Raw genomic sequence first — 27701 nt, forward strand, 5'->3', positions numbered from 1 at the left:
GTCTAGCTTTTAAACCATATAATTCTCATCCTGAGAGATAGAATTAGTACATGGCATGGGAAGGAGGAGCAAAGAGAGGGAAGGGGCAAGGAAATGGAAACAATGCAGACAATGGCGGCATGGACAAGTTGGGCCGAAGGGCCTGTTTCCATGCTGTAAACCTCTATGACTCTATGACTCCAAAACAAAAGGTAGCATGTTAGCTGTCTTAGTAGCAAAACACATGAATCTGCTAATATTTTGCAGAGTGGCAGAACTGTTTTACAGGTAGCAGCCGTGGCACAGTTGGTAGCATTGTCTCCTCTGAGCCCAAAGATTGTGGCTTGAGACTAAGAAGAAAAATCTAGGCTGACATTCCAGTGCATATTGAGAGAGTGCTGCACTGTGAGAGATGCTGTCTCTTGGATGAGATGACAAACCAAGACTCCCTCTACTCTCCAAGGCAGATGTAAAAGATCCCACCACAATATTTCAAAGAAGGGCAGGGAAATTATCCCCCGGGCCCTGACCAATATTTAAATCTCCATCATCCCAGTCCAAAGATGTGCAGGTTAGGTGGATTGTCCATGATAAATATGTGGGGTTATGGGGATAGGGCAGGGAAAAGGGCGTAGGTAAGATAATCTGTTAGACAGTTTGTGCAACCTCGATGGGCTGAATGGCCACCCTCTGCACTATAGGGATTCTATGATCATCACAAGAAGTGGGTTATCTGGTCATTATCACATTGCTATTTATGAGAGCTTGTTGTGTGTAAATTGGCTGATACATTTTCTACGTGACACAGAGTGATTATACTGCAAAAAGTACTTAACTGGCGATAAAGTCTTTGGGACATCTTGAGATCATGTAAGGTGCTACATAAATGCCAGTCTTTATTTTATCTCCATGTGACAAGTTCCTGATTTTAGCAGGGAACTTGGGAAATGCGTTGAGTAAAAACAGATACATCAGCAGACAAAGGGAACCAAAGTGGCATGTGCCACCCTGGTGCATGTAGCATTTCAGAGTAAGTTAATTGCTTATTTCCAATAATGAAGCTAGACGTTGGACTAAAGGAGAAATTTGCATTCATTCTGTTTAATTTACACTCTCTTCACAGTTTCTGAGGCACATAAGAGAATCTCTGTCCCCATCACATGCAAAATCCGGGTTTTTCCAGAAGTGAGTAAAACTGTGCAATATGCAAAGATGCTGGAGAAAGCAGGTTGCCAGGTAAATAAAGACGTTTCTATTCTGTTTTCCAATAATCCTGATTGTGGTGGATGTTTTAATTCTGTGAATATTGAGTGGCCAGCACGCCTTCAACGTTCATATTTGAATTGTAATTCTGAAGGTGTCAGCTTGGCTCAATGAGTTGTGCTCTCACCTGACCCAGAAAGTTTGGTTTCAAATACAGTTGGAGTTCCTGTGCTTTGGGCGAGGAGCTAATGCACATTATGAAATGTTTAATTAAATAGTACTTATTTTTCCTGCAAAACAATATTTGCAATGATCAATTTTAGCACTATTGCTCCCTCGTGGAAATGCTGGCGTTGGATTGGGGTGGGCAATGTAAGAAGCCTCACAACATCAGGTTAAAGTCCAACAGGTTTATTTGGAATCACGAGCTTTTGGGACGCTGCGCCTTCTTCAGGTGAGTGACATCTTGAGATCACTCACCTGAGGAAGGAGCAGCGCTCCGAAAGTTTGTGATTCAAAATAAACCTGTTGGACTTTAACCTGGTGTTGTGAGACTTCTTTCTGTAGCCTTCCTTTTGATTGTGCTGCAGTAGTGTGGCTACTGCAAAGCTGTCAATTATCTAGTAATGAACTTAATAATCAAATAAACAATATAATCAAATTGGAACGCAGTAGTAACTTAGATTTTCTTCTAAGTTTTCTCTCAGTTTGCAAAGAAAATCAAAATTTGAATATTTGGACAGTTGAGTTAAGCAAAAATCTGAGATCAGAATACTCTTTCACCCAATTGGTAGCTTGGTGAAATAAATATCAGAACTGAGGATCCTACGCTGCTCTTCTTTGATTTAAATATACCTGATTATTTATTTTAACTCTGCAGATGACTGGAGGTAGCTTTTTAATCAGCGTGTTCCTTATAAGCAATGTCCACAGCAACCATTGCATTTCAAAACTACTTTTTGAAGCACTGAGTTGTCTCAATGTTAAAAGGCATTTTATAAATACAAAGTTAGTTTTTATCTATAACCGGGATACAGATATTTTGAACTTGGGAGAATTAAAATTAGCTCAGAAGCTCTGGGGTCCATGTTACTTTAGGAGAAAATACCTGAAAGTAAAAGCTGGCACTCTGGAGTGCAGTATCCAATGACCGTATTGCCTGAATTGGTTTAGGGAAATGTTTGCATACTTGCCTTCGGGACTGTTAAAATTCAGCACAAACAAAAATGATTAAAGTCTGGCTTTTGTTTTGGTTTGTAAGAGCCCTTAAACATTACATTTGCATTGTCTCGGAACCTGCAGTTAAACATTTGCCTTCATTTTTAAACCTGATAAGATTCATAACGGACTCATAAATTATTTCCAACTATCTTAGGAATTCTGTTCCTTTTGTAAGTATGAATGGGGCCGTGGCAGATGAGAAACATTTTCTTTTTTAGCAAACTGATACTCAAATGCAGTGAGTCCTATTACAGTCAGTGGATCTGCACAATCTTTCGAGATAAATGCTTGCCCAGGTTCATTACAGTCGAATTCATTATGTGACACAGTTTAAAAAAAAAAAAATTATGTTGCTTGCCACACAACTGCTGTTGACTTTAGGACTTTCCAAATGTTATGGCTTTTAAATACATATACAAGCAATAATCTGTTTCAGCTGTTAACTGTTCACGGTCGTACCAAGGAACAAAAAGGACCTCTGACCGGTATAGCTGACTGGGAACACATAAAAGCTGTGAGGTGAGAAGCTGATACTACTGCACACACTGCAGAATAATAGGTGACAAGTAAAACATTGGTCTAAATAGTGTCAATAGTTACAATTTTCTCATCAGCAGTGAGTGGAGGAATTCACTGATAGGAGTGGAATCTGGACTTTTTTGTGGCCATATCAAATTCCTGCAAGTAAAGTAAAAAACAATTTTGTTCGACTTCATGTGAACACAAGCAAAAGAACAACAATTTCAATCTTGTGAAAATAATGATATTTGGATTTTTTCATGACCAGTACTGTGCGCACACCTCTAATATCATCTTTAGGTGTCCATTGCTATTCGTTGGCAATGGTTACGTATTTTAATTTTTTTTATGGTGCTACCTACCCCATGCAAATCACCACACCTTCAGGAAGGAAGAACAGCTCCAGGGTCAACTGCAAGAGCAGTGATGATCGCTTTTAACCCATTCTCATTCACCCAGTACCGTTCATTTTCCCTTACTCCATCTCCTCATTAGAAAGTAACCTTACAGCTGATTGTAACTTTCAAATGTTTACTAAAACCCTGTAAAACAGACCAATCTTCAGCATGTGAGATTCTGTCAGTATCCGATCCCATTGTAACAACAACTCGAGCTCTTTCCACCAATAGTGCATGCCCTTTAATTGTTCATTTCTATCGTCTTATTGACATTCCCTCCACATCACATGTACTTTTGTAGATGTTGTCGCAGCTCTTTCGATCCTAATGGTATTGAAACATGATGGACATGCAAAAGCTCATCAGGTATCACTGCCATCTACCACTTAGTCCTTAAAGCATCAAGCCATATAAATACTGATTGGAAATCCATTCACAAACTTTGGGTCCTGGAACCCACCAGAGCTCCTCAGTTTTACCTTATTGTTCCCTTTATCATTGTACCTCGTTTTACACGAGTGATATACTATATTGACATATATATTGGAGAGCATTTAGAGGAAAATTAAATGGATGATTCAAGGGTAGTCGTGTAATGGTATTGTCATTAGACTAATAATCCAGTGACCAAAGAGTAATGCTCTGGGGAATGCAATACAAATCTGGAAATAAAAGTCTAATGATGACCATTGTCGATTGTTGTTAAGGCCCATTTGGTTCACTAATGTCCTTTAGGGAAGGAAATCTGCTGTCCTTACCTGGTCTGAACTACGTGTGACTCCAGGTACACAGCAATGCGGTTGACTTTTAAATGACCCTTGAAATGGTCTAGCATCCCATGAATGAATAGGAAAAAAAACTTCAAAGATGAAATTTGCAAACTTGAAATAAAAACAGAAAAGGCTGGAAATAGTCAGCAGGTCTGGCAGCATCTGTGGCGAGAGAAATGACCTGAAATGCTTTCCTCTCCACAGATGCTGCCTGATCTGTTGAGTACTTCCAACATTTTCTGTTTTTAATTCAGATTTCACTGTCCATGGTTTTTTTGTTGATTTTTGAAAGCCTGAAGCTTATAATGTTGATAAAGGCCATTCGAACAGGGAAAGAATGTTATGTATTAAATAAAAGCTAAGGTTTTATTAATACATGTAAAATGTAGAAGCAGAATTTGGACTGGGAGCATAGAACTAGAGGTCACAGGTCTGACAATTAATTATCCTCCAGCAAAACTGGAGATTAGAAGGTATTTTTCTTACCAGAGCAATGGATTTGTACAATAAGCTCCCAGTAAAAGCATTTCATTCTGTCAATTTAATCCTTCATCAAAGATATATTTTCTCACATTGTGCTGCACAGGAGTGTCTTCTAAGATAACACTACAGTAATATTTTTGACAATAGACACTACAATTGATCTTATTTATTTACACAAATAATTCATTACAATTGTGATAACTGATAATTTTCCAAGAATAAATGAAATATGCTGTTCAATGCAGGAAAGAAGTGAACATCCCTGTTTTTGCAAATGGTAACATCCAGTATCTGAGCGACGTAGAACGATGCATTCAGGAAACAGATGTGCAAGGTGTAATGAGTGCAGGTATGTCTCCAATGCAAATTTACTTGAGCTGATTTCTAGTTAACCCACTGGATTGTAGTTTACATTTTCTTTCCAAAACATGACAATATATATAATGGATCAGCATGCATTTCCCATTGACTAAACCTTATTCCTCATTGGCAGCTTTTTCATTATAGATTGCCATGTCTATGTTTATAAAGGAAATTGACTGTAAGCTTGTCATGCCGAAATTATACCATTGTGTCATTGTTTACCTTGAAGCAGCTCAATCTTGTGTTTCCAAACTCAGGCTGCACAACAGGGAAACTTTAATGCAAAACAGAAAATGCTGGATAAACTCAGCAGCTCTGGCAACATCTGTGGAAATAAACAGAGCTAATGTTTTGAGTCTAAATGATCCTTCTACAGTACTGTAGGAAAGTAAAAGAATGAAATAGTTTGAAACTTTGTTGACTGACCAACAACTTCAGATTGCTCTAAGTTTTGCTAATTAACAATAAAACGTATAAATCAAAGAATAACATTAAAAAAGTCTTTGAATTATCTCTGCAATCTGATCCAATAATTCCACCAATCTCTTACCCCATTTCATTGAACAATGGCACTTTCCATGTGTAATACCATAAACATTGTTACATGGTTTGAAGGGGAAAAAAAGCACACTTACCATGACTAATCCACCTAACCCTACACATCTTGGGACACGAAGGGGCAACTTAGCATGGCCAATCCACCCAGTCTTTGGAGTGTGGGTGGAAACCGGAGCACCCGGAGGAAACGCACGCAGGCACAGAGAGAATGTGCAAACTCCACACTTTAAGTCATCCAAGGCTGGAATCAAACCTGGGTCCCTGGCGCTTTGAGGAGGCAGTGCTATCCACTGTGCCACCATGCCGTCCATTCTTGTGTGTTAGCTGCTTTTAGTGGTGGATCAAGAGACATTTTCTAAAACAATAGCAAATTAATAAAGCAGTTATCTTTACCAAAATACTGTAAATTTTATTTATTTTCTGAATAGGGTAACAATACGTTCTGGGACTTGCGGATGTCAGCTGGCTGATAAGACAGAACAAATTGGGGCAGTGTTTTTTTAAAAAATTCCCACAAAGAGATCGAGCAGAGACCCCAAGCTAGGCCATGGCTCAAGTGTACTTTAAACAGCTTTCTCTTTTAAAAAATAATCCTCCTTCCCCATCAAGTACTCTTCTCATGCATAATAATGAATGCAAACCAATGTACAACAACTCCACAGCAGAATATGCAACAAAGAGACAGGCCATTCAGCCCACCCAGCAGATAGACTGCTCTCAAGCTTTCTCTCATCCTTCTTCATTGACAAGTCAGTGTTATGTGACATTGACTCACCAAAGATATCCTCGATAATCAAAGCAAATAGTAGCTGAAATATACATTTGCTTACTCGTAAAATAGCTGGCATTTAGCTGAAATTTAACTTCATAGGAAAAATAAGTACAGGGTAGAGTTACACATTTTATTAACTAATTCATAAATACGCATACAAACTATTTCATAAAAGGCACAGTCTTGAGGAACTGTACCCAGTAGAGAATGAAATAGCTAGGTGAAATTGTTTGGGCAGGTAATTCGAGGTAGGAGGCTAGCTGGCTGTAAAGTATGAAAAGTTTTTGATGCTGCATGCTTACAAAAGTATGCAAACAATTTTTAAGCATTTAGAGAAAAAAATAGCAATGCCTCACTGAAATAATGCTGTTTGTGTGATTCGGAAATAAATGGCCCATGGAGGGAGATGTTGTTGAAAAGCAACCCAGATCCTGTTAGCAACTGGCTCAATCTGTTTGTTTCTGAAAAAGACTCAGGGATCTGTATTTCTTCAAAGTTAATTTAAAACTGACAGAAACACCCTGATTTTCACCAAGGCAGAGAGCTGCTCTGTGGTGGTGAAAATGGCATAATTGCCCAAAATTCGTGTGGTCCATCCTTGAACACAGCACTTCTTATTTTTGTAAGGGCAGTTTCAAATCCAAGATGGCGCTGGAGCGTGGCGACTTCTTGCAAACTGTGCCCAGCATACCCTCATCCTATCTTTTACTCTCGTTCTGTGCTTCTAAAGCTCTATTCTAACTATGGCTGTAACACTACATTCTGCACGCTCTCCTTTCCTTCACTATGTATGGTATGCTTTGTATAGCATGCAAGAAACAATACTTCTCACTGTATACTAAATACATGTGACAATAAATCAAATCAGTTTGTTTTTCACACATGCATGATTTATCGAGGCAGTTGGCCATTTAGATTATCAGCGACCTCCACACAAGTCTAATTTTAGTAGCCCAGGTGTGTGAAGCGCCAAGTGTGCAGATTAGGCCTTGTAAGCGCAGGACTGAACCAGTAGTAAGCCTTTGTATATCCTCCCAGGCAATTTTTGGGTTAAGGTCAGGTGCCCTTTGGTATTATTAAAAGTAGGCATGAATGTGCGTAGAAAATGCATAAGCATGTTACTGCCAAGCTCATTGGAACTGTCAACAGAACTGTCAAAATCAAGTTGAAACTGTCAAGAGGACCTGTACAGTGGATCTGTCAAGAGGAACTTGCAAAAGCATGAATGGGAGCTGTCATGGCAGTTAAAAGTCTTGCCATTTAAATCTTTGACAGAAATGTCTGAGATGTTTAAAAAAGAATGATTGATTGCTTTGTCACTCTGTTGACATAGTGTGAGGATTTCTATTACTGGACCAGTGCAACATGATTGATTTTACAACCATCCGTTATCGCAATAGGGTGTCTGCCATTTCACAGTTTGATTGACAGTTTCAAGTGTCCTAGACTTTTTAAAGTTGGATTATGAAATCTTTCTTCCTCAATCCACCCACTGTGGTTGACAAAGGCTCTCAACTGCATCCAACCGATCCTCCGGACCACTGCTCTCACCCTCTCCCCTCCCTCCAAGAACCAGGATAGGGTCCCCTTGTCCTCAGTTTTCACCCCACCAGTCTCCACATCCAAAGGATCATCCTCTGCTATTTTCACCAACTCCAGCATGATGCCATTTCCCAACACATCTTCCTCTTACCCTTCCTGTCAGCATTCCGCAGGGACCTCTCTCCGGACACCCTGGTCCACTCCTCCACACTCAACACTTCATCTCATTCATCCATTTTATCATCCTTTTTCACTTCTATTTTTCCACTTCTCCATTCCTGCTGTCCTTCTTGCCCCCCCACCCCCCCTTCAGTTCAACTGTCACATTCCTCAGGCAGTCCCTCAACAATCTGTACCTCTGTTCTGCCATTCTTGCATTCTGATCACTTAATGGACACTTTTAGCACCTTCTCAGCCTTCTGTACCCTCATTTACATTCCTTTAGTCCAATTCCATACCCCTCCCACCCCAATAGTATACATTTCCGCTGATTCTCTTTGCTCTTCGCTCTGGTGAAGGGTCATCTAGACTCGAAATGTTGGCTCTATTCTCTTTCCACAGATGCTGTCAGAGCTGCTGAGATTTTCCAGCATTTTCTGTTTTTGTTATGAAATCCAATGTTTGTTATAAAAGATTGTGTGTCCGAATGAAGTGTCCGTTGATGTAAGGTTTTATATGGTTGAAGGAATGCAAATGTAGTAAATGGATTTTTATAAATGAGTTTTTTTTCAATGTAGTGAAGTCTGCAATATACACATAGAACTTTATATAATCTCTGCATGGGTCCTGAGGTCCTCCCATGGTAGATATTGGGTGAGTTGGCAAATGTAAGAACAAAGGCTGGTGGGTGGGGGGGCATGGTGTGGCATGAGTTGGCACTAAGTTGACATAGAGGCTATAAAGGGCTATGGGGAATGAGCAGAGGGACATAGGTTGGTATGAAGGGTCATAGGAGTGGGCAGAAGGTCATACATTGGCATAGAGGGTTTATAGGGTCATGGGGTCAGTACTCAGTTCACCTGGAGGGCGTGGGGGTGAGGAGAGGGGCATAAGTTGGCATGGTGGGTATGAGGAGCCACAAGGTTGACGTGGAGGCTATGTAGGGCCTTGGGGATGGTACAGAACATGAGGTGACATGGGGAATGTGTGTGTGTGGGTTTTTTAATATTTGGGGGGGGGCGGGGGGTGGTAGTGGTGGTGAAAGCTGAAAGCATGTTTCATGTTTTTTAAAATATTTTACACATCGTGAGCCCAAGGCTGGCCGTCTGCACAGTTCACTCCTGCACCCAGCAGCCTTCTCAGTTCTTCTGGGGTTACCCACCCCAGCTTCTAATCTAGTGAAATCAAATAAGGAAAAATACTTGCATTGTAACAACAGCTTCTGTTCACCAGAATTCACTCAGCTATTGGCAGTTAATAAAGGCCAAACAGGGAGCAACACTTGCATCGCATACTTAAATCCCGGTTGCTACTTCATAAAGGTCAAGCAAAAATAAAGTGCATTTATAATTTTATTGAAACCCTTTTACAGAAGAGTATACATTATTGCAAAATAGCAGTGAATTTCATACTGTTTGGTGTTTCGCCATTCTAATATCACGCATTGTTGACTATCTTCTGTGCAATTCATGCATTGTTCTGCCATTTAGTCATTTGTGGCTCAGTGGAGGGAATTTTATTCAGTATGTCCTCCCGTGGGTCTGAAATGTAAATAAAATGTATCCAGAGCAGCAAGTTCTAGGTGAGTCGTGGACCTGCCTTTTCTTAATCCAAGTCCTGATTAAGATCCACTTGTGGTTTTCGTGTGGAAAACTTACCACCAATTAAATTAAAACAGAACCTAGCTGCTCATTGATTATAATAAATAAACGTGTTACAGGTTTTGCCGCAAAATATAAAAAGAAAACTAAAATAAAAATAAGATTTCAATGAAACAAATTGTGGTGCTGACTTAGTGTGAATTTAAAAAAAATACAGAGGAAAATAGTGCAGTCATTCTGAAAATTTGGGCTAATTTGCTTTGATAGTGCTGTCATAGATAGGAAACCACCACTTCAACTTGATCTCACTGAGAATGACATTATGAAAGTTAGACTGGCTTTTCTCATCAATGGCCCAAAAGTGCAATGAAAATAAGAACAAAGAAAATTACAGCACAGGAACAGGCCCTTCGGCCCTCCAAGCCTGCACCGACCATGCTACCTGACTTAACTAAAACCCCCTACGCTTCCGGGGACCATATCCCTCTATTCCTATCTCATTCGTGTACTTGTCAAGACGCCCCTTGAAAGTCACTATCGTATCCACTTCCACTACCTCCTCAGGCAATGAGTTCCAGGCACCCACCACTCTCTGTGTAAAACATCTGCCTCGTACATCTCTTTTAAAACTTGCCCCTCGCACCTTAAACCTATGCCCCCGAGTAATTGACTCTTCCACTCTGGGAAAAAGCTTCTGACTATCCACTCTGTCCATGCCTCTCATAATCTTATAGGCTTCTATCAGGTCACCCCTCAACCTCCGTCGCTCCAGTGAGAACAAACCAAGTTTCTCCAACCTCTCCTCATAGCTAATGCCCTCCATACCAGGCAGCATCCTGGTAAATCTTTTCTGTACCCTCTCCAAAGCCTCCACATCCTTCTGGTAGTGTGGCGACCAGAATTGAACATTATATTCCAAGTGCGGCCTCACTAAGGTTCTATAAAGCGTCAACATGACTTGCCAATTTTTAAACTCAATACCCCGGCCGATGAAGGCAAGCATGCCGCATGCCTTCTTGACTACCTTCTCCAACTGCATTGCCACTTTCAGTGACCTGTGTACCTGTACACCCAGATCCCTTTGCCTATCAATACTCCTAAGGGTTCTGCCATTTACTGTATATTTCATGACTGTATTAGACCTTCCAAAATGCATTACCTCACATTTGTCCGGATTAAACTCCATCTGCCATCTCTCTGCCCAAGTCTCCAACTGATCTATATCCTGCTGTATCCTCTGATGGTCCTCATCGCTATCCGCAAATCCACCAACCTTTGTGTCGTCCGCAAACTTACTAATCAATCCAGTTACATTTTCCTCCAAATCATGTATATATATTACAAACAGCAGAGGTCCCAGCACTGATCCCTGAGGAACACCACTTGTCACAGCCCTCCATTCAGAAACGCATCCTTCCACTGCTACCCTCTGCCTTCTTTGACCGAGCCAGTTTTGTATCCACCTTGCCAGCTCACCTCTGATCCCATGCGACTTCACCTTCTGCACCAGTCTGCCATGAGGGACCTTGTCAAAGGCCTCACTGAAGTCCATGTAGGCAACATCCACTTCCCTACCCTCATCAATCATCTTCGTCACTTCCGCAAAAAACTCGATCAGGTTCATGAGACACGACCTCCCCTTCACAAAACCATGTTGCCTCTCACTAATACGTCCACTTATTTCCAAGTGGGAATAAATCCTATCTCGAAGAATCCTCTCCAATAATTTCCCTACCACTGATGCAAGGCTCACCGGCCTGTAATTACCTGGATTATTCATGCTACCCTTCTTAAACAAAGGAACAACATTGGCTATTCTCAATTCTCTGGGACCTCCCCTGTAGCCAGTGAGGATACAAAGATTTCTCTCAAGGCCCCAGCAATTTCCTCTCTTGCCTCTCTCAGTATTCTGGGGTATATCCCATCAGGCCCTGGAGACTTGTCTACCTTGATGTTTCTCGAGAGCCCCAATACCACCTCCTTTTTGATCTCAACATGACTCAAACTATCTACACATCCTTTCCCAGACTCATCATCCACCAAGCCCTTCTCTTTGGTGAATACTGACGCAAAGTACTCATTTAATACCTCGCCCATTTCCTCTGGCTCCACACACAGATTCGCTCCCTTGTCCTTGAGTGGGCCAACCCTCTCCCTGGCTACCCTCTTGCTCTTTATATATGTGTAAAAAGCCTTAGGATTTTCCTTAATCCTGCTGGCCAATGCTTTTTCATGACCCCTTTTAGCTCTTCTTACTCCTTGCTTAAGTTTCTTTCTACTTTCCTTGTATTCCACACTTGCTTCGTGTGTTCCCAGCCTCCTAGCTTTGACAAATGCTTCCTTTTTCTCTTTGACTAGGCTCACAATATCTCTCGTTATCCAAGGTTCCCAAAACTTGCCATACTTATCCTTCACCCTTACAGGAATGTGCCGGTCCTGAATCCCTATCAACTTACACTTGAAAGCCTTCCACATGCCAGATGTTGATTTGCCCTCAAATATCTGCCTCCAATCTACATTCTTCAATTCCTGCCTAATATTGTTGTAAGTAGCCTTCCCCCAATTTAGCACCTTAACTTGAGGACTACACTTATCTTTATCCATCAGTACCTTAAAGCTTACTGAATTGTGGTCAGTGTTCCCGAGCTGCTCCCCTACTGAAACATCGACCACCTGGCAGGCTCATTCCCCAATACCAGGTCCAGTATGGCCCCTTCCCTAGTTGGACTATCTACATACTGTTTCAGGAAGCCCTCCTGGATGCTCCTTACAAACTCTGCCCCATCCACGCCCCGAGCACTAAGTGAATCCCAGTTAAAAGTTTAAATGTTAAAAGTTTTTGAATGTTTGCTCAAGATCTTTCTCTTGCACTCACTTTGATTATTACAGGACATTTGGTGTTGCACTTTGAACATTGTGTGAAAGAAAAATAAATAAATAACCTAGAAGACAAATGGAGTCTTTATTTCTTCTCTTCTTTGGAGGAAAAAAAATCATTTTGTTCTTACCTTAGTGACTGGAATAATTTAGCGCTGACGAGGTAGTACTGAAATATGTTATATATGACATATAAATGAGGTCCAGCTGCTAAGTTTGATAGCTTAAAACTATGTTAATCATTGCAGTTTTAAGCTTCAAATGAGTGTTAAGCTGGTCTTTGGGAAGCGTTTGCCATTCAGAGATCAACTTTGTACAGGATCTGTTCCATTTTTAGGATGGATAATGAAAATCCAAAGAGTCAGAAAAAAGATCGCTCAAGTGCTTATTATTTTACCAGCCAGATGTAAAGTTTAAATAGAAGTAGGAGAGAAAGAGAAAATAGGGAAAATAATGGGCAGACACTGCCAACAGAAGTCAAGTGGCTATTTAATATTAGTCTGAGCCAATTGTGGGAAATAACTTGCATTTATTTTGACTTCAGGATGAAACTGCCACTCACTACAATCACTGGGCCTGTACAGTAATTAGCAGGAGAGACCTGAGATACTGGAGCTATTTCTATTGGAATAGTGATGTCTTTTAAATTTTATGGAGTTTGATAGAGTGGATAGAGAAAGACAATTCATTCTGGTTGGGTAATCGGTGAAAATGAGTTATCAATTTAAAATTGTCAAGCATGAGTGAGGTTCGGAGAAGTTTAGGCAGAGAATGTGGAGAATGAAACACTTTGCCTCACTGAGTGAACTTGAGATCATTGCTCTCAAGAATAAATCGAATCCATAAATACCTTTGCATATTCTTAATACTTATAGTGTTGATTCCCAGGCTGCCGCATCCCTGGGTTTTCATAGTGAGGGTAAGCACTGAGTGAGCGTAAGTTTTCGATCAGTATTCTGAGCAGAATAGTTAAAGACAGTTTGTGCTTTGTAGGTATTAAATAACAGCTTGCACACAATTTTTACTCATAAAACAGTTCACGTGATGAGTATGAGCTGGCTGTAAATGTGTCAACTTGTTCCAGAAATTATACTAGTATTTTAAGATGTCACAACCTCTCACGTGACGTATGGTTCTGAAGAATGAGTTAAAATCTGTGCAAACCTCTCAGCAAGTTTATCCATTGAGTAGCCGACCTGTGCAGATCAGGAAGGTCCCAGGATTGATCCTCACTCACAGTTGACGTCAGCAGGAGCAGTGATTGGTGACCATCCAGTTGACATCTCTGATTAGGGCGGAAAATTGGTCTTGAAGATTAAAAAAATTTTGTTTCTGCTGTTGTTGTCAGGTGAGGTCAAGACAAAGCTAATTAAATGACAACTGATAGCACCATGTACCTGATGGCTTGATAACTGCATCACAATGAGAACTTGGTGACTTCACGAGATTGATGGAGAGGGAGAAAATTGAAATGGAAAATAGGTATGAAAGACCTGATTAGTTAAATAATGTAATTTTAAAACTATTTTTCTTCCTTTTGCTGACAGAAGGGAATCTACATAATCCAGCTCTTTTTGAAGGTCGTAAACCACCTGTGTGGGAGATATCAGAAGAGTATTTGGAGATTGTCAACCAATATCCTTGTCCACTTTCATTTGTCAGAGCTCATCTTTTCAAACTGTGGCATCACACGTGAGTATATTAACAAATTTACTGCAATGTTGGCTTATTTGACATTGTCATTGTGATAAATCATTTCGCAGTGAGCAGTCGAGATAACATTCCAAGCTTTGTTTACTTTGTAGTCGGTCTTCCTGATCGAAAATGTATTAAGTTGGAAGCTCAGTTCAAAGTCAACCAGAACGCTAAGAAAGTGAACTACCTGGTTCATCCTAAATCAGCATCAGGGGAAGGCTGGATTCAGTGGTAAGGGTATGGAGTTTGTAGTAGACAAAAAGATAGCTTCGGTCTTCCCAATATTCAGCTGGAAGCAGCAATGGCTCATCCAAGACTGGATGTTGAACAAGCAGGAAAATGATAGGCATGGTGGCACAGTGGTTAGCACTGCTGCCTCACAGCGCCAGGGACCCGATTTCGATTCCCAGCTTGGATCACTGTCTGTGCGGTGTCTGCATGTTCCCCCCGTGTCTGCATGGGTTTCCTTCCACAGTCCGAAAGACGTGCTGGTTAGGTGCATTGGCCATTCTAAATTCTCCGTCCGTGTACCCGAACAGGCACTGGAGTGTGGCGACTAGGGGATTTTCACAGTAACTTCATTGCAGTGTTAATATAAGCCTACTTGTGACACTAATTTTAAAAAAATAAACTAGATAGTGGAAAGATCAAATCTGTGGTAGCAAGATGCAACTAAGTGTCTTCAGTGTGGCAACTGACCTCACAGCCTTGGATTATTTCATTAAAGGTAGCATTTACATGATGGAAGAAGTGGCAAGGATGGATATGTGAGGGTCTCTGGAAGTGACTGTGAAGAGGGTTTTAAAAAAAGTAGTATTGCTGTAGCTGCCCTAAATATAATCAGATTGGTAAAATGGAAACAAGTGCTTTCATGCAGAATTGGACAAAGGAGGTGATGCTTTGGGGAAAGATTGTGCGACCTATCAAAAGACAAACTAACTATAAACCATGTTCGTAATCACTGATGTAATCATTGGTTAAGAAAAAACAGAAATAATTTGCATTTTTGTAGCGCCTTATGTGACCACAGATATCTCCAAGCGCTTCGCACCAATGAAATGCTTTTGAAGATTAATAAAATTTCTGCTTTCGAAAAAAGATGCAACCTGTTAGCACAGTGAACAAACAGCAATAAGTTAAATGACCAAATAATCTGTTTTAATGACGTTAGTTGAAGGATAAATGTTGGCCTAGCCACCAGGGAAAAAAATGCCCTGCTCTTCAAGTAGTGCGATGTGATCCTTTATTTTCACCTGAAAGGAGAGATGATTGTAAAACAGATGTTTGATAGTCTCATCTGAAAGATATCACCTCCAATATTCTGGCAGCCCTTCATCGCGGCAGTGAAATATCACCCTGCATTGTGTTCAGGTTTTAGAGTAGGGTTTGAAGATTATTCAGAAGGGAGAGTGCGGTCATGGAGCCAAGATTGACACATCTTATTTCAAAATAAATTCAATGGATCCAGAAATTTGGAGGATATGAAATTTGCAATCGAAGTCAATGAAACTCATGGGGAAAACTCCACTGATTGGTGTCATACCTAGCACAAGGGAAGATAGTTGTAGCTGTGGGAGGTCAAATCACCTCAGTCCCAGGAGTTCCTAGTGTCCTAGGTCCAGCCCTTCCATAGAATTCTCCCATGACCCCACCAGTGGGTGCAGTGGTGGGCCAGGGAAGAATTCAGCTGTCCAAAAATTGGCTGTACACCGAATTTCCTGTGGGATCTTCCGCTGGTGCTCACCATGGTGGGTCAGGAAACCAGCATGAAACTGATTTGTATCCTGCTAATGGGATGTAGATGAAGGCCCAACCCCACACGCCCAGTTCTCTGTAATGCCATTGGGAAAACACACCAATCTAAAACACGTCTGAAACAATGTAGTTCACAAAGGTCGAGACTTGCCTGAGCAGTGCCTGGGATGTCTCTAGTTCGGATGGAAGCCGTCAGCAACCCTGCATCCCAGAACACCACAGCAGTGAGTGGGGAGCGTCTTTCAGGTGGATCATCCAGATTCAATATCATCAAGTAGGTCCATCTTTGAGCCTCAGACTGTTCCTGGAGATCTTCCTTTTCAGGATGTCCATCTTCTTTCTTCAACAGTGGGCCAGTGATGTTGGGTGTCTTTTAAATATGGCACCAGATTTGATTGCGGGATGTGTGCCATCATGCCCGCCCCACCACAGAATACGGCGCTTAACCCCCCCCCATTAATGAGGCCAGGGCCAGAAGATTTGTAGTTTCCCGCTGACCTCCGCAGCGGGAAACACTGCTTGTCCCTGACCTGCTTTGGGACCTAGTCCCAGATGGGAGAATTCCCTCATAAGGTCAAAAGTGGGGATGTTTACTGATGACTGCGCAATGTTCACTACGATTCGTGATTGATCAGATATTGAAGCAGTCCGTGTCCATATGCAGCAAAATCTGGACAATATTCTGGCTCGGATTGATAAGTGACAAATAACTATTGCATCACGCAAGTGCCAGGCAATAACCATCTTCAACAAGGGAGAATAGAACTATCTCCATGGACTTTCAATGGCAGCACCATTGCTGAATCCCCCTTTATCAGCACATGGGGGTTACCATTGAGCAGAAACTAGAGATAGATAGGTTCTTGATTGATATGGGGATCAAAAGTTACGGGGAAAAGGCAGAAGAATGGAATTGAGAAACTTATCAGCCATGATTGAATGGCAGAGCAGACTTGATGGGCCGAATGGCCTAATTCTGTTCCTGTATCTTATGGTCTTATGATCTAACTGAACTGGACCAGCCATATAATTACTGTCACTATAAAGCGGGTCAGAGCTTGGGAGCTTATTGATGAGTAACTCACGTTCTGCATCCCCAAAGCCTGTCCACAATCTAGAAAGACACAAGGCAATAGTGTGAGAGAATACTCTTCACTTGCCTGGATGAATGCAGCTCCAATAGCACTCAAGAACCTTGACACCAGTCAGGACAAAGCAGTCTGCTTGATTGGCACCCAACCACCACTTTAAACTTCACTCCCTTCACCATTGACACACAGTGGGAGGAGCGTATATCATGTACAAGATACACTTCAGCAATTCAACAAAGCTCCTTCAACAGCACCTTCCAAACTTGCAACCTCTACCATCTAAAAGGCAAGGGCAGCAGCTGCAAGGGAACACGACCACCTGCAAGTTCCCCTCCAAGCCACATGCCACCCTGACTTAGACCTTAAAGCCATTCTTCATTGTCACTGGGTCAAAATCCTGGAACTCCCTTTCTAACAGCACTGTGGGTGTTCCAACACCAGATGGATTGCTGCATTTCAAGGGGTGGCTCACCTCTGTCTTCTCCAAGGCAATTGGGGATGGGAAACAAATGCTGGCCCAGCCAGCAATGCCCGCATCCCGTGAGAGAATAAAAAAGGGCAAATGCCAGTACAGGCACATCTTTTGTGCCTGGGTGTGTAAGGGTGCCAATCTAAAAGCTTCCATAATAAAAATCACCTGTTTGCTTCAGGGCTCCAGGCCACCTGGGCCATAGGGGTGAAGCCCACATTGTTCATTTGAGGCTAGAGATTGTAGAGGGATCTGGGTGTCTGAGTGCATGAGTCATGAAAGGTTAGTTTGCAGGTGCAGCAAGTAAACACCAAAGCTAATAGAATGTTACTGTTTATTGTGAGGGGAATTGAATATCAGAGTAGGGAGGTTTTGCTTCAGTTATATAAGGCACTGGTGAGACCACATCTCGAGTACTGCACACAATATTGGTGCTTATTTAAGGAAAGATGAAAGTGCGTTAGAAGCAGCACAGAGAAGATTTACTAGATGAATACCTGGAATGGGCGGGTTGTCTAATGCGGAAAAGCTCCACAGGCTAGGCTTCTATCCACTGGTGTTTAGAAGAATAACAAATAGCTTGATTGAAACATAAGATCCTGAGGGGACTTGACAGGGTGGATGTGGAAAGGATGTTTCCTCTTGTGGGAGAATCTAGAACTTGAGGTCACTGTTTAAAAATAAAGGGTCTCCTCTCTTCTAAATAGAAGAGGAAAGTCTTTTTCTCTCAGGGAGGTTGTAAGACTTTGGAATTCTATTCCTCAAAAGATGGTTCAGGCAGAGTCCTTGAATATCTTTTAAGGCAGAGGTAGATAGATTATTGATAAGCAAGGGGTGAAAGGTTATCAGCGATGGGCAGGAATGTGGAGTTGAGGTTAAAAGCAGATCAGTCATGAATGGTAAAGCAGGCTTGAAGGGCCAAGTGGTCTACTCCTGCTCCTAATTCATACATATGTTCGTATGTCTTAACTCACTCCATTAAAAGCCTCCAGAGATATACAGGCACAGGTGAGTGTAGTGGCCATCACTAAGGAGAAGGTTCTGGGGAAACTGAAAGGTCTCAAGGTGGATATATCACCTGGACTGGATGGACTACAACCCAGGGTTCTAAAAGAGATAGCTGAGGAAATTGTGGTGGTGATCTTCCAGGAATCACTGAAGGCAGGGAGGGTCCCAGAGGACTAGAAAGTAGCTAATGTAACACCGCTGTTTAAGAAGGGAGGGAGGCAGCAGATGGGAAATTATAGGCCGGTTAGCCTGACTTTGGTCATTGGCAAGATTTTAGAGTCCATTATTAAAGATGAGATCGCAGAGTACTTGGAAGTGCATGATAAAGTAGGACTGAGTCAGCGCGGCTTTGTCAAGGGGAGGTCATGTCTGACAAATCTGTTAGAGTTCTTTGAGGAGGTAACAAGGAAGTTGATAAAGGAGAACCAGTGGATGCGATTTATTTCGATTTCCAGAAGGCCTTTGACAAGGTGCTGAATAGGAGACTGTTAAATAAGTTAAGTGCCCATGGTGTTAAGGGTAAGATCCTGGCATGGATAGAGGATTGGCAGAAGGCAGAGAGTGGGGATTAAGGAGTCTTTTTCAGGATGGCGGCCGGTGACTAGTAGTGTGCCTCAGGTCGGTGCTGGGACCACAACTTTTCACGGTATACATTAACAATCTGGAAGAAGGAACTTAAGGCACTGTTGCTAAGTTTGCAGATGATACAAAGATATGAAGAGGGACAAGTAGTATTGAGGAAGCAGGGGGGCTGCAGAAGGACTTGGGACAGGTTAGGAGAGTGGGCAAAGAAGTGGCAGATGGAATACAATGTGGAAAAGTGTGAGGTTATGCACTTTGGAAGGAGGAATGGAGGCATAGACTATTTTCTAAATGTGAAAACGCTTAGAAAATCAGAAGCACAAAGGGACTTGGGAGACCTTGTTCAAGATTCTCTTAAGGTTAACATGCAGGTTCAGTCGTCAGTTAGGAAGGCAAATGCAATGTTAGCATTCATGTCGAGAGGGCTAGAATACGAGAGCAGGGATGTACTTCTGAGGCTGTATAAGGCTCTGGTCAGACCCCATTTGGAGTATTGTGAGCAGTTTTGGGCCCCGTATCTAAGGAAGGACGTGCTGGCCTTGGAAAGGGTCCGGAGGAGGTTCACAAGAATGATCCCTGGAATGAAGAGCTTGTCGTATAGGGAACGGTTGAGGACTCTGGGTCTGTACTCGTTGGAGTTTAGAAGGGTGAGGGGGGATCTTATAGAAAAATTACAGGATACTGCGAGGCTTGGATAGAATGGACGTGGAGAGGATATTTCCATTAGTAGGAAAAACTAGAACCAGAGGGCACAACCTCAGACTAAGAGGAGGAATTTCTTCAGCCTGAGAGTGGTGAATCTGTGGAACTCTCTGCCGCAAAAGGCTGTGGAGGTCAGGTCATAGAATATCTTTAAGGCAGAGATAGATTGGTTCTTGATTAATAAGGGGATCAGGGGTTATGGGGAAAAGGCAGGAGAGTGGCGATGAGAAAAAAATCAGCCATGATTGAATGGGGGAGCAGACTCGATGGGCCAAGTGGCTTAATTCTGCTCCTATGTCTTATGGTCTTATAGAGAGGTTCAACTCTCACCAAGACAGTCAGGTAACATACTGAATACATCCTTGGGCACCAGCACACTTTGCACTCTTCAAAGCACCTCCTTTACTAATAGCAATTACCTACATTCACAGCCTTGAAACACCTTCCTCCACTTCAGCAAGCTGATACCTCCACGTGTCTTTCTTCAGTTTTTCATGCACATTCTTCTCAACTGCTTCCTCCCCTCACTTGTCATAACCTTTTGCAGGAGAAGTGGGACTAGTTGAATTGTTTCTGCAAAGAACCGACAGAGACAAGTGATGACTGCCTGTGCTGTAACCATTCTACGAGAAGATAGCAGAAGGAAGCCACCAAAGAGGTCATGCCTGCCTTTAAATTCCTCAAGCCCAATGAAGAGAGGTCAGTGAACACTGATCTTGCCATGAGAAATGACAAAGTTGATGGCATATTGCCAGCACCTGGCTGGAAAACTGCATTCAGCAGTTTCAGCTACCTTCGGTCAGAAAATCAAAATTAAATTCAGTCTTGGACAGCCGAAGATGGGGCTCTAGGATCAGACTCATCAGCCACGCAAGGACCCACAGAAACCGTGTCCAGTAACATGGAGTTTCTTAGGTGGACAATCATACTCGTCTGCAATTGATCACCGATGAAGAAGCATTTCCCTAGCATTCCCGTAAAGCAGCATGTGAACACAACTTTCCATCTTCTTCTGTGTCTTAACTATACAGAGGTAATGTTCACCCATTCTTAGTTTCATACCATTCTTTACTGTAGATCGGTCACAGCAACAAGGGGGCAGAAGATCACAAATGGGAAATCGGTGATGATAAAGAATGAATGGAAATAAAATCTCTTCCTTGTTGATTACAGGATAATGAGGATGGTGAGGACCAGATTACACTGGAGACCCTGGAGCATAATCCTATATATCTCTCCCTTAAACCTTGCAATTTCACAATTTGGTAATTCCTTACTGACTTCAGACAACAGCTCAGACCGTGATGAGCTGATTTAACTTTTCCCTGCCCTGTAAGACCAAAGGCTTTATACTGCACTCCCAGTTAGCTTTCCCCTCCCATGCCACCTTTTTGTCTGAATTTAGGTGTGGGATGGATGCCTGCGTTAGACAATATCATTTAGGTGCACGTCTTTTTAATCAGGGGCCTGACAAAGGCCTACACCATCTACAACCTGCCAGGAAAAGCAAGCAGCAGGTGATTCTGGCCTTTGATTTTTAATAGGAGTACTGCTGCTATGGCACTGTGAGATTCACAAAGCACAAGGGAGCCAGAGAAGTGGGAAATGGCTGAGGGTAGTAGAGGCGATGGCCTAGTGGTATTATCACTAGACTATTAATCTAGAAACTCAGCTAATGTTCTGGGGACCCGGGTTCAAATCCCGCCACAGCAGATGGTGGAATTTGAATTCAATAGAAAATATCTGGAATTAAGAATCTACTGATAACCATGAAACCATTGTCAATTATCGGAAAAGTCCATCTGGCTCACTAATGTCCGTTAGGGAATGAAATCTGCCGTCCTTACCTGGTCTGGCCTACATGTGACTCCAGAGTCATAGCAATGTGGTTGATTCTCAACTGCTGTCCCTCTGAAATGGCAGCAGTTTAAGAAGGTACTCGCCATCACCTTCTCAAGGGCAACTAGGAATGGGCAATAAATGCTGGCCAACCAGCAGCACCCAAATCCCACAAATAAACAAAAAAAATGTGATCTTTCTAGAGAATTTGATACCCTGACCTCATTCAAAAAAAAGTAATGTTCAAGGAACGTCGTGGCTATTTGTAAGCTCTGAGATCAGTTTGAGAGTGAGCAGTAACTGGTAGGTGTAGTTCTCGTCTGCAGCAACATCTTGAAAGCTTTGTCTTCATTGCAGGAACCAGCTTAGTGTTTGGCAGCTTCCCTGGGATGCGTAGCAGATCCTCAGCTGAGAAGCAGCCAGAGACCTGTTGGTACCTTCGCCTACAAAGACAATAACTGTGGTGGCAGTGGAGAATGGAGAGAGACCTGCATAATGGTTACCCGACTGATTTGATTGTGATGCATCGTGTTCTGTATCAGCACTCTCAGGATCGGCCGTGGCTTAGATACCCCATTGATCATTGGTGCCACACTTTCACATCCCAATGGAACGGCAATGGTGAGGGTCCACATATATGACACTGTTGTCTCAGAAGAAAGCAGCACATTCCAGGCCTCCACCTTCCCCATAAAATGACCATTCAGTGAAACGTGGCAAGCGCCAACAACTTCTTAGGAGTGAGTTCCAAAGGCACAGCCAACAGTTGATCTCTGCAAGGAACAATTTGCAGCAAGAGGGAGCCTACTCCATTCCCTTTGTAGAGTATGAACAGGTAATCAGCCCCTCACTCTCAGATTGCACCCAAGTTCTAGACCAGGTAAAATAAATGACACCAGATGAAGCCCAGTGCTAGGTATGTTAGCTTTTGTACACTCTACAATCATATTAAAATCAGCAATAACGTCATGCTTTGTTAATAATGGAGGTTAGAGTCATACAAGAAAGGGTGCACTGACTTGCTGCGTCTATTCACTCAAATTATTATCGGCACACTGCTATAGGGAAAAAGAGGTTGATGTGTTGGCATTAGTATAAAAACAAAACATGCCAACACATCTGATGAAAGGTCTGAAACATTAACTCTGTTTCTGTCTCCAAATACGTTGCCTGAACTGCTGAGTACTTACAGCATTTTCTGTCTTTTATTTTAGATTTTTGACATCCTCAGTTTTGTGCCTTTCTGTTTATTTCATGCTCCTCATGTAAAAGAAATGCTTTTTATGTGTTTAATATGGCAGAAAGGTGGTAAATCAGGAATATTTAAGGGAGGAACATTAGATATCTAAGGTGTGAGGAAGAGATGGGGCTTTGAGGAGGCTTTTGAAACCAGGAAGGCTCGTAAAAATGTGAAGTGGCTTCTAAATGTCTCCTCATAGAAGCAAAATACTGTAGACGCTGGAAATATTCAGCAAGTCAGGCAACATCTCTGGAAAGAGAAACAGTTCGTGTTTCAACTCAATGATTCCTCCTTTGGCTGTACCAATTTTTGTCTGCGTACATTCTTGTGAACTCCTCGGGACAGTTTCTCATGTTAAAGGTGCTATGGAAATGCAACTTCCCCTTGTTGTGTTCTCACTGCAGTCTCCGAATTGTGTTCCACCAGTTGTGCCTTACTAATGTGAAGATGGATTCAATCTAAGTTATATTCTTATTTACGATAAATTACATCGTGCGACTGTGCAGAGGGACCTGGGGGTCCTTGTGCACGAATCGCAAAAACTCAGTCTGCAGGTGCAGCAGGTGATCAAGAAGGCGAATGGAATGTTGGCCTTTATCGCGAGGGGGATAGAATATAAAGGCAGGGAGGTCTTGCTGCAACTGTACAAGGCACTGGTGAGGCCGCAACTGGAGTACTGTGTGCAGTTTTGGTCCCCTTATTTGCGAAAGGATATATTGGCCTTGGAGGGAGTGCAGAGAAGGTTCACCAGGTTGATACCGGAGATGAGGGGTGTAGCTTATGAGGAGAGATTGAACAGATTGGGTCTGTACTCGTTGGAGTTTAGAAGGATGAGGGGTGATCTTATAGAGACATATAAGATAATGAAGGGGGTGGATAGGGTAGAGGTGGAGAGATTCTTTCCACTTAGAAGGGAAACCAGAACTAGAGGGCACAGCCTCAAAATAAGGGGGGGCAGGTTCAGAACAGAGTTGAGGGGGAACTTCTTCTCTCAGAGGGTAGTGAATCTCTGGAATTCTTTGCCCATTGAAGTGGTGGAGGCTTCCTCGTTGAATATGTTTAAATCACGGGTAGATAGTTTTCTGATCGATAAGGGAATTAGGGGATATGGGGAGCAGGCGGGTAAGTGGAACTGATTCGCTTCAGATCAGTCATGATCTTGTTGAATGGCGGGGCAGGCTCGAAGGGCCAGATGGCCTACTCCTGCTCCTATTTCTTATGTTCTATGAAATTCATCTATTTTCACTGCTGTCTCTTGAGCGGAGGAGTTTAAGCATGCAGTTTTTTTTTTACATCTGTTTGAATGAATTTTTAAATTCATTTGCTGGATGTGGGCGTCACTGGCTAGGCCACCATTTATTGCTCATATTGTGTGAGATTATGTGGAAAGTGTTATTTGAGACAAATCTGTGGTGAATTTGCTTTCAACTGTCTCTGACTCGATAGTGCCATAAAATTCCATTCTTACCAAGTCTGATTTAGAACACAGAAATCATATAATCTACACTAGCATCTGGAAGTGCACTTTCATCCTTGGGCCTGTTTCAGCCTCCGATTGAATGGGGTGTTGCATATATTGTATATTGTTAGATTGAATGGGGTGGTGCATACATTATATGGTATTAGATGGAATGAATATGTTACTAGTGCATGCGCCCAGGTAAGACATGCCGGTAGCTGGTTCTCTTATAATAGAAAATGAATACGGACCCATTGTGACCATCATGCCAAGTAACAGAGATCCAAATTGAGTGTTCTTTAACAGTAAGACTGCTGCTGTTCTGATGAAAGGGTCATCTTTGACCTGGAATATTATATCTGTTTCTCACCTGAGATGCATCCTGACCTGCTGAGCATTTCCAACATCTGCAGTATTCTGCTTTTGTGTTTGTGCCAGCATTGCACGTGTGTTCCCCTCTGAAGCACCTTGAGGAATTTTACCATGTTAAATGCACTGTATAAATGCAAGTTATTGTTTGTGCTTATCCTTGACAACGTCTTCCCGCAACGGTTTTGAATTTTTCAGTAGTTTTAAGGCTCTTGGCCGACTTTTTCACCATTTCAGGATTCATAGATTAACTGATTATCGGACAAGTTTGGGGGAAAAAATGGATAAAGTACCACAGGTGGCTCTTATTTATGGAGCTACCAGTGGAAAGCAACTGAATTCCGTCTGGATATGATGATAGTGAATTGAAGTCATTGATGCCTTTTAATTGATATCCATGATTAGAGAGGAGGCTGATTCTTCCTACAATGAAGTTCAAGCATAATGTAAGCTGAGCTGTCATTCTCAATACATCTTTGGTAATAAAATTCAAATTCAAATTGCCTCTGCAATGTAAAAAAAAATTAAAATACTGTTTTTTGGTAATTGCAGACGGATAATCTAATGCCCAGTGCACGGGTAATCTACTGCCCAGTGCACGGGTAATCTAATGCCCAGTGAACAATGCATTCTTTCTGTAGATGAAGTGTGGTTATAAGTGAAGGAGTTTAACTGAAAATGTATTTATCTATTCGTAGAATTAATGTTATAATAGCTCCATTTCTATGTCATAACTTTATTAGGTCAGAGTGGAATCTTCTTGGGGACTTGGTGCGTTTTCTTTGTGTATTATGATAGTATCTTTCCAATCATTCTGCAAGAAACATGGCAAGAACTGGACTCTTAAATAATCATCTGAATACACTATAATCGTGCAGAAGTTAGCAGGATTACATACATTGTCATTATCTTGAAGTGTGCTCTGAACAATACTGATGTACGATGAGATGGACTTTCTGTCGATTTGCAGTTTTAATTTATCTAAGTTGTTTGAGTTTAAGTTGAATTTGAAGTGAACTTGAGACTATTATTAAAATTAGAAGTGCAGCTTGTGTATCAGAGTTGAATCTTACTTTACACTATGTACAAAGGGAGGGGCATTCTCCTAAATACTGGCTCCTTCACAGCCGATTGGTTTTCTGTTCTTATCATCCTGTAAAACTCTCCAGCTGGACTGGTGACCATGCTTTTAAAAATAGAACCTTTTGGTGCACTGTCTGTTCAATTTGTTAGTGACCCAACGTGAATTATACTGAATTGTGATCTCTGGTTTTCACAGGCTGCAGGTGTATCATGAATTGAGGGAGGAATTAGCAACGGTGAAGACTCTGGAGGCCATTATAGAAGTCAACAAAGAACTTAAACGCAAGTGTCAGGTATGCTGGAACATGACAAACCTAAGTGGGGCTGTGAATTTCTAAATTTTACCAATTTAGAAATACATATATTTTAAGATCTGATGAATTAAAGCATTGAAGGCTTATCCAAGGGAAATATATATATATTCTGCCTAAACAGATTGCGTGGTAATTTAAAGTGACAGTGTTCCTGAGTGATTTTTCTTTTGCCTAGTGCCTGGAGGCACTTTCCTGTTTGTAAGTGGAAGTGAACTTCACTCAAATAAGCGGAGAATTTTACATTTAGTAAGTAATCTAGCACTAAGAGGATAGTTTTGATTTGCTTAATAATCAAGGACTTGTAATATTTGTGTTCGCTTTCTTATATTGTGCTTATAGGACAGGCAAACATTATAATTTATAACTTGCTTTCTGATTTCTCTAGGCTGAGATATCTAATTGGAAGGAAGAAGAGGCTAGAGAAAACCATCTGCCTCTCCCTCACTGGATTTGTCAGCCGTATGTCCGACCAGGGTAAGGGAGAGATATTTTACCACGTGTTAGAGTATCGCATAAATACAACATTACTGCATTCAGTAATCACCCATCAACACAGGCAGGATGAGAGCATTACACAACCAGGCGGCACATTTATAACCTGAGTTAAGGGGATGTGCACTTTGACTACTGATAAATTATACATTTATGACACGTTCTCATTGAAAAATGGCTAATATTTAAAGCTGTAATGGTGTACGCCTGTTTAGATTGCGTTGGGAGTTTGGGGGGAGCTGAGGGCAGGGAGAGTGAGAATAATTTGAACATTTGGTGATGGTGTAAAATGGGCCATATCGCTTTGACTATTTGCTATACATCTTGTCTAATATTCCTTTCCATTGAGATCAATAAAAGACAGTAAGAAGTCTCACAACACCAGGTTAAAGTCCACAGGTTTATTTGGCAGCACTAGCTTTCGGAGCCTCAAGCTCCTTCTTCAGGTGAGTGAGTGTCACAAACAGGGCATATAAAGACACAAACTCAATTTACAAGATAATGGTTGGAATGCGAGTCTTTACAGGTAATCAAGTCTTAAAGGTACAGACAATGTGAGTGGAGAGAGGGTTAAGCACAGGTTAAAGAGATGTGTATTGTCTCCAGCCAGGACAGTTAGTGAGATTTTGCAAGCCCAGGCAAGTCGTGGGGGTTACAGGTAGTGTGGCATGAACCCAAGATCCTGGTTGAGGCCGTCCTCATGTGTGCAGAACTTGGCTATCAGTTTCTACTCAGCGATTCTGCGTTGTTGTGTGTTGTGAAGGCCGCTTTGGAGAACGCTTACCCGAAGATCAGAAGCTGAATGCCTGTGACAGCTGAAGTGTTCCCCGACAGGAAGGGAACACTCCTGCCTGGTGATTGTTGAACGGTGTTCATTCATTCGTTGTCGTAGCGTCTGCATGGTCTCCCCAGTGTACCATGCCTCGGGACATCCCTTCCTATAGTGTATCAGGTAGACCTCAGAAGACAAACACGGGACACGGCGGACAGAGTACCCTTCGTCGTCCAGTATTTGCCCGGAGCGGAGAAGCTATGACATCTCCGGAGCCTTCAACATGTCATTGATGAAGACGAACATCTCGCCAAGGCCATCCCCACACCCCCACTTCTTGCCTTCAAACAACCGCACACCCTCAAACAGACCATTGTCCGCAGCAA

At 42.0% G+C, this 27701-nt stretch overlaps 1 protein-coding gene across 2 annotated transcripts in view; it reads left to right on the forward strand.

Moving 5' to 3' along the window:
* dus1l (dihydrouridine synthase 1-like (S. cerevisiae)) overlaps window positions 1–27701 on the forward strand; it is a 67039-nt gene that overhangs the window by 8541 nt on the left and 30797 nt on the right. The window contains exons 5-10 of one of the 2 annotated variants that reach the window (XM_078225543.1): window positions 1103–1215; window positions 2840–2922; window positions 4819–4922; window positions 13993–14137; window positions 25934–26030; window positions 26437–26525. In XM_078225543.1, coding sequence (XP_078081669.1) covers window positions 1103–1215; window positions 2840–2922; window positions 4819–4922; window positions 13993–14137; window positions 25934–26030; window positions 26437–26525 — 631 coding nt within the window. The remainder of the gene's footprint in view (window positions 1–1102; window positions 1216–2839; window positions 2923–4818; window positions 4923–13992; window positions 14138–25933; window positions 26031–26436; window positions 26526–27701) is intronic. The other variant, XM_078225544.1, reaches the window with a different exon arrangement.

This window comes from Mustelus asterias, chromosome 12 (genome assembly GCF_964213995.1).
Source record: "Mustelus asterias chromosome 12, sMusAst1.hap1.1, whole genome shotgun sequence".
Classification (NCBI taxonomy): domain Eukaryota; kingdom Metazoa; phylum Chordata; class Chondrichthyes; order Carcharhiniformes; family Triakidae; genus Mustelus; species Mustelus asterias.